Source organism: Mandrillus leucophaeus, unplaced genomic scaffold (genome assembly GCF_000951045.1).
Source record: "Mandrillus leucophaeus isolate KB7577 unplaced genomic scaffold, Mleu.le_1.0 Scaffold153, whole genome shotgun sequence".
In the NCBI taxonomy this organism is placed as follows: Eukaryota; Metazoa; Chordata; class Mammalia; order Primates; family Cercopithecidae; genus Mandrillus; species Mandrillus leucophaeus.
Genome location: NW_012101510.1, coordinates 2,700,278 through 2,706,164, shown reverse-complemented (window position 1 = coordinate 2,706,164; position 5,887 = coordinate 2,700,278). Strand labels below are relative to the sequence as shown.

Here is a 5,887-nt window from a genome sequence, read left to right as displayed (position 1 = left end):
CCTTTCCCAGAATGGCCAATGAATTGGAATCCTGTGGTGGTAGCCTGTTGAGTCTGGCTTCTTTCCCTCAGCAACACACATCTAAGACCACCCATATTCCTGCGGGCATCAGGGGTTCATTCCTTTTCCTCACTGAGTCATCTTTGTCTGAAGAGTGGAACCCCCTTTCTCCCCAGTACCCCTGTTGAAGATCATCTCAGTGGCCTCCGGGTGTGAGTGACAATCAATCAAGCAGTGAATGTGGCATGTGGGTTTTATTTGCACGTCAGTTTTCAAACCATTGTGGTCAATATCTGTGACACTTTGGGGATGTGTGGTACAAGGCCACTGAGCTTTGTGAGCCACGGCCCATCTGACTTCCAAAGTGCCCTGTCGTGTGTCCACCCATCATGGATGAGCGTTTCCAGGGCCCCGCATCCTCCCTGGTATTTTGGGCTGTCAGTGTTGCCCGGGAAGGCTCCCGAGCCCCGCCATCCTGCCGCCTTCCCGTGGGTCTCTACCCTGGCTCATTGTGGGGCATGGAGAACACTTTTCACCATCTGCATGATTTTTTTTTTTTTTTGCTGCCTCCCGTCTCCTTGGGAGCCACCTGGGTTCTGTCCCCACATGTCCCAGCCCGGCCCAGGGCTTAGAGCCCAGGAGGTGCTCAGTCCATAATGCTGGCTGCTGCCTGGGCCAGGAGAGCCCTTGGCAGCTCTGTCACTTTTCCTGAGTGACCGTGGCCTCTGCCCTGGGGAAGCCCTCATCCCTCTGGATCGCCCCCATGTTCCCTGGTACCCCTGCAGCCCCCATAGGCCTTACCTGACTCCAAATCATTCTCTAAACATCACGTGGTTCTGCAGGGTGTGGCTGACATCTGCCTTGATGTGGTGGGTGATCCTGGATGACCTCTTTCCCTTCTCCTTCATGACCCGTAGGGCAGGGCTGAGAGGAGGAAGCAGCCTCAGAACAGACAAAAGACTCCCTGCCCCTGACGGCAGTCATCCCACAGTCAGCACTTCTGGAAGGAAGGGAAGGTTTCCTTCTGCAGAAAGCTCCTTTTTGCCTTGTTTCTGAAGCCCGGGAGGGTCAGCAGAGCCCAGTGTACCTGCAGTGCCTGAGTTACCAGATGTGCCCAGCATGTGAGTCTGACCACCGCCCCCACCCCCAACCTGGGCTCGACGTTCCCTCCAGCTGGAGTCCTGGGCTTCTGACATGGCCAGGCCTGTTTGTCCTGCCCTGGCTGAGTATGGGAGGGCTGTACCTTGTCTTCCCCTGGGTTCTCAGCCTTCGCTTTGTCAATGTCTAGCAGGAGTGACCACGCCCAGCCCCGCACCACCAGGGGAATGCCTTTGTACACAATGTCTTTGTACACAGCTAAAGACAAAAGAACACTCCAGTGAGACAGGACACGGGGCGACTCAGGGAGGAAAGCTGGTGAACAGGCCTGCTGTCCTATGGTGAGGATGGGATGCCACCCACCCACTGATGCAGAGGCAGACGGTGCCAGGTCACAGCCATGGGTGCCTGTCTCCCGGCTCTACAGAGAGCAGTCACGGGGGCCACTTCCTCCCCATGTTACCTTCTTGCTGCTCCCATATTTTGTCCAGTCTCCAAGCATCTTCGGCCACTTGTCAGTGCGTTTTATTTCCTGCCATCTTTGCTGTCAAAGGAGCCATGATGGAGTTAGTGGAGCTGCCAGGCCTCTGACAGTGGCCCGTGGATGCTGGGTCCTGGGCTTTGGGGCCCTGAAGGGACCCAACCTGAAGGAGCCAGGAAAGGGAAGACCCCAGGGGCTGAGATCCTCTGAACTAACTGGAGCTGGGGATCTGGACTGGTGATACCAGGACACGCCATCCTCAGGGCACAGATGCCCTGAGTGTTAGTTGGGTCCCAGCCTTCAACTGGGGACTTGGTACAAACAGGCAGTGGACTCTGAGCCAGGACTGCAGTTCTTGGTTTGGGTTTTGGTCAAAGCCTCATGGGAACAGAGTCCAGCCAGAAAGGCCCCCCTCCCAGTGACAGCCATGGCCCACTGACCACTGCCCGGGTCCACCAGCCGCCACCTCTGCCTCACCGACCACCCCTGATTCCCTATCCTTGGAGTGGCCTCCCACACAGCAGGCACAGGCTCTTACCTTCACCTCCGGGGCACTGACAGGGGCAGCTCCATCTCACTGTAGGGCAACCCAGGCAGAGATGAGGACCTGTCCAGGGCAAGAGCCATCCCCTTCCCTGAGAGGGCCCCAGGGAAGGACCAGCCCAACCCTATCCACCCTAAGTCTCAGCCCGGGACAAGGCACAGACAAGGAAAGCAAGGGCCTCCCTGTGGAGCTGACACCTGCGAGGCACCAGGACCCTGGAGAAGAGGGAGCTCTAGGCTGGCTTGGAGGGAGCCACTTGGGACCTGCGGGGTGCCTCAGGCTGCACAATGGGGCTGCCCCTCCTGGGCAAGAGGCGGCACCCTCTGTGGGAGCTGAGAAAGTCCAGTCCTGAGATGGGATGGGTGCTGCCCGGGGGGGTGGCTGAGCCCTGACTGACAGCAGTGCCTCGAGAGTGACCACATCACCCACCAGAGTCCGGGGAGCCTGGCCTGAGAGCTGCCCAGTGCCCTGAGGACGCACCTGGAGCCCATCCCAGCTGACACTCCCCATGGGCCTTGCAGGGTTTGACCTCCCAGCGTGCACCTGCCTCTGCCTGCGCCCTGGCCGCTGACCCTGCCTGTTCCCTTCTTCCCTCCTCCTGCCTGACCCAGAGACTGTGACCCTCCCTCTGGCCACCCTGGCCCTTCTTTGACCCTTTTCCTGTCAGAGCCGAATGAGACCTCCCTCCCTGATCCATCCACACCTCTGCCTTGGCCACTCTCTCACTGGGGTGCCCAGTGCTGCTGGGGAGAAGCCTTGGGTGACAAGGGTGACCAAAGGCCCTGCAGGCAGTGGGGATGGCCCTACCACCCCCGCCTCAAGCCTCAACCAGTTCTCAGGGCAGTCGGCCTTCCGCCCTCAGCCACCTCCCAGCCACTGCAAAAACCAGGACATGGGGTGCCTGACTGTCCTCCCCCTACTGTCCTGCCTGCCCCTACTCCACCTCCCCCATTCCCCCTCTGTAGTGCTGACTGAGCCGGTGGGAAGCAGAGTCTCTGGAGGGCCACACAGAGCCTTGGGGACTGACCAAGTGCCCCCACTGAGGGGTCCCAGGTGGACTACACTTCCTTGCCCACCCCATCTGCCATGGGATTCTTTGGGGGATGTAGGTATGCAAAATAATGTTGGGGGTGCAGGGTGAATATTTCAATGTACATTATCATGTATTATCTTACTGTGTAAATGCTTCTAAGAATAGTTAAGTAACTTAAGGTTTGCATGCTACTCAAAATATAGCTTTAAATGCTAATAAAAAATGGATGCAAATGAAAAGTCTCTCTTGCTGTGGTCCAGGGAATCTTTCTTTCAGACAGACTTGCAGCTTTGAGCTGGAGCTGCCCTCTCCTTCCTGTCCACTGCACACCCCCACAACACACACATATGTACACACACATATGCACACACACATATGCATGCACACACCTGCACATACACACACACTGTGCATCATGCCCTCACTAAGGAGGCATGGAAGGGAATGTGTGTCTGTAAGAAAATGAAGAGGGCTCAAGCCCCTGGCTCCCTGGGGATTTGCACAGACGCCCTCCCTGCAGACCATTCTTTGGTCTCGTTCTCTCTCTTAGTGAAAGAGAAAAGCAGGGCCTCAGCAGGTACCTGGCTGCTCAGTGCTCAACCCAAGGTCACAAGCTTCCTCAGGAGCCTGGTGAGATGGGGGCACCACAGAGCCTCCCAAACCGAGGGGGCAGCGTTCAGTGGAGCCTTGAGCTGAGGAAGGTGATAGGCAGGACGTCTTGGTTCATTAGACACAACCACAATGCAGTGAGGAAGGGCAGCCGCCTAAGGTTTTATTCTCCAGGAGGAGGGGCTCTCGGGGGCTGTGAGCAGGAGGCACAAGGACTTTATTGCACATGTGGTTAGGTGATGGCGACCTATAGCTGCACTGGGAACTGGGACCCAGAGTGCCACGACCTCCTGCTCTGTCTCTCTCTTCCTCTCTGCCTCCTCTGTCTTTCTCTTCATCTCTCTTTTTTTCCTCTCTCTCTCTCTCCATCTCTTTCCCTCCTCCTCTTCCTCCTTGCCCCTGTTCCGGCACCTAGGGCACTCTCTTGGGTGTGTTCGCACACAATGCCAAGGCTGCCATCTATCAGGGCACCCTCACAGGATGCCTCCACCTTCCATCACCCACAGGGTTGAGGGTCCCAGGTATGACCGCGCTCTCCTGGGTGGGCGTGCTGTGCTCGGGGAAGCAGAAGCTGCAGGTCTCCACTGGCTTAGGTGATGTGCCCACAGGGCTGTCGGCTTTCATCTGGTGATCTGCAGAGGTGAGAGTGGAGGGCGTGGGCCAGGCCTGGCCCTGCACTGGGGTAGGGGTGACTGTGGGCAGCCATACTCTCCCCTGACCCAGGAACTAAGGGCAATCACCAGGCTAGGGTCATCGGGGGGACCCAGGCGGGTGTCAGTGTCCCTCACTTGCTTACCAGAACATGTGCTGGGGCAGGGGTGAGCAGGCAAATCTTGGCTCTCACTTCTGCCCAGCCCCAAGCCTGCCATGCCCACCAAAGAGACACCTCCTCCAGGGCTTAGCCCTGATGGCCCTGCATCCTGAGAACCCCTAGCTCAGGCAAACCCGAAGGCCAGCACCCCACACCCACCCTTCCCGGGTGCCACTCTCCTGGATATCTGCCTGCCAGGATGTCTTAAACTGATTTTATCAAGCTACAGCGAATAACAGGGATGAGCCCCAGGCCTGAATAACAGGGATGAGCCCCGGGCCTCTCCACTTAGAAGCAGGGGCAGTGACAGGACTGAGGGATGGCCCGCGGCTTGTCACCCAAGCAGTGAGAAGGGTGAGGACCCCAGTTTCATGCACTCACCCTGGGAAGACTTGGCCGGACTTTGACAGGGCCTTGAGCAGGGCTAGCAGGAGCAGGGACCCCTCCTTCTTGAGGAAGCAGGCCACCACCATCAGGAAGCAGCAGAGGACGGCCCACAGGCAGAGCCCCAGCGTGCTGTAGACCAGGGCCAGCTGATCCGCACTCAGCTTCAGCCCCAGGAGAGCTGCAAGACAGCATGAGACCCCTCTCTGCAGTGCCTTCTCCTCTTCCCCTCCTTAGGCTCAAGCAATCCACATCCCCCCATCTCCCTGCTGCTGGCCGTCTGGCTCCTGGAGAGGCTGGGCTCCTTCCTGACCCTGAGGCCGGCTGGGATGCTCTCTGGGTCCTAGAGGAAGTTGATCCACTCCCCCATCCTGGTGGCAACTTCCCAAGGCCTCGAAGCTGGACAATGTGAGCGGGTGCAGGATTAATAGGTCCAGGATTAATCTGTTACAAATCTGATGAATCTCTCACTGGCCCTGGGTTATGAACTCACATTGCAAGCAGAAGGCTCATGTTGCAGTTACCAGAGAGTGGGCTCGTTCCACAATGGGGGTCACCCACACTTGCAGCAGATGCTTAAGAACTGAGCACTGGAGATACAGGTACTAGAAAGACAGAGAGACTTCCTGCATGGAGCTTACTGTCTGGGGGAGCCGACCACCTGACCATCCCATGGGGAAACAGACCATCACAGCAGGACAATAGCCTGCAGGAGGGGGGCACAGAACCCTGGCAGCTCATCCTGGGGAAGGTGCTCTAGTCTGGGAAAAGGCTTCTCAGAGAAAGGGGTCTGTTTTACTTTTACTTTTTCATCGTAGGAAGAGCGCACAGTTTAAGTGTTCAGCTTGATGAACTTTTACCCATGGGTGCACTCAGGCTCAGCCCCCAGAGCAAACTGGACAAGACCAAGTTCATGCCCAGCCCCTA

The 5,887-nt window shown here is 57.6% G+C and overlaps 2 protein-coding genes across 2 annotated transcripts in view; both read right to left on the bottom strand.

Moving 5' to 3' along the window:
- LOC105536041 (TBC1 domain family member 26-like) overlaps positions 1 to 2,633 on the bottom strand; it is an 8,873-nt gene extending 6,240 nt beyond the window's left edge. Inside the window, 2 exon segments of the mRNA XM_011975307.1 lie at positions 1,562 to 1,642; positions 2,517 to 2,633. Of these exon segments, the coding sequence (XP_011830697.1) occupies positions 1,562 to 1,642; positions 2,517 to 2,633 (198 nt within the window).
- Positions 2,634 to 4,227: 1,594 nt separating this feature from the next.
- The window catches only part of LOC105536040, an 8,710-nt gene continuing 7,050 nt past the window's right edge, over positions 4,228 to 5,887 (bottom strand). The window contains 4 exon segments of the mRNA XM_011975306.1: positions 4,228 to 4,397; positions 4,562 to 4,695; positions 4,958 to 5,124; positions 5,485 to 5,565. Coding sequence (XP_011830696.1) covers positions 4,228 to 4,397; positions 4,562 to 4,695; positions 4,958 to 5,124; positions 5,485 to 5,565 — 552 coding nt within the window.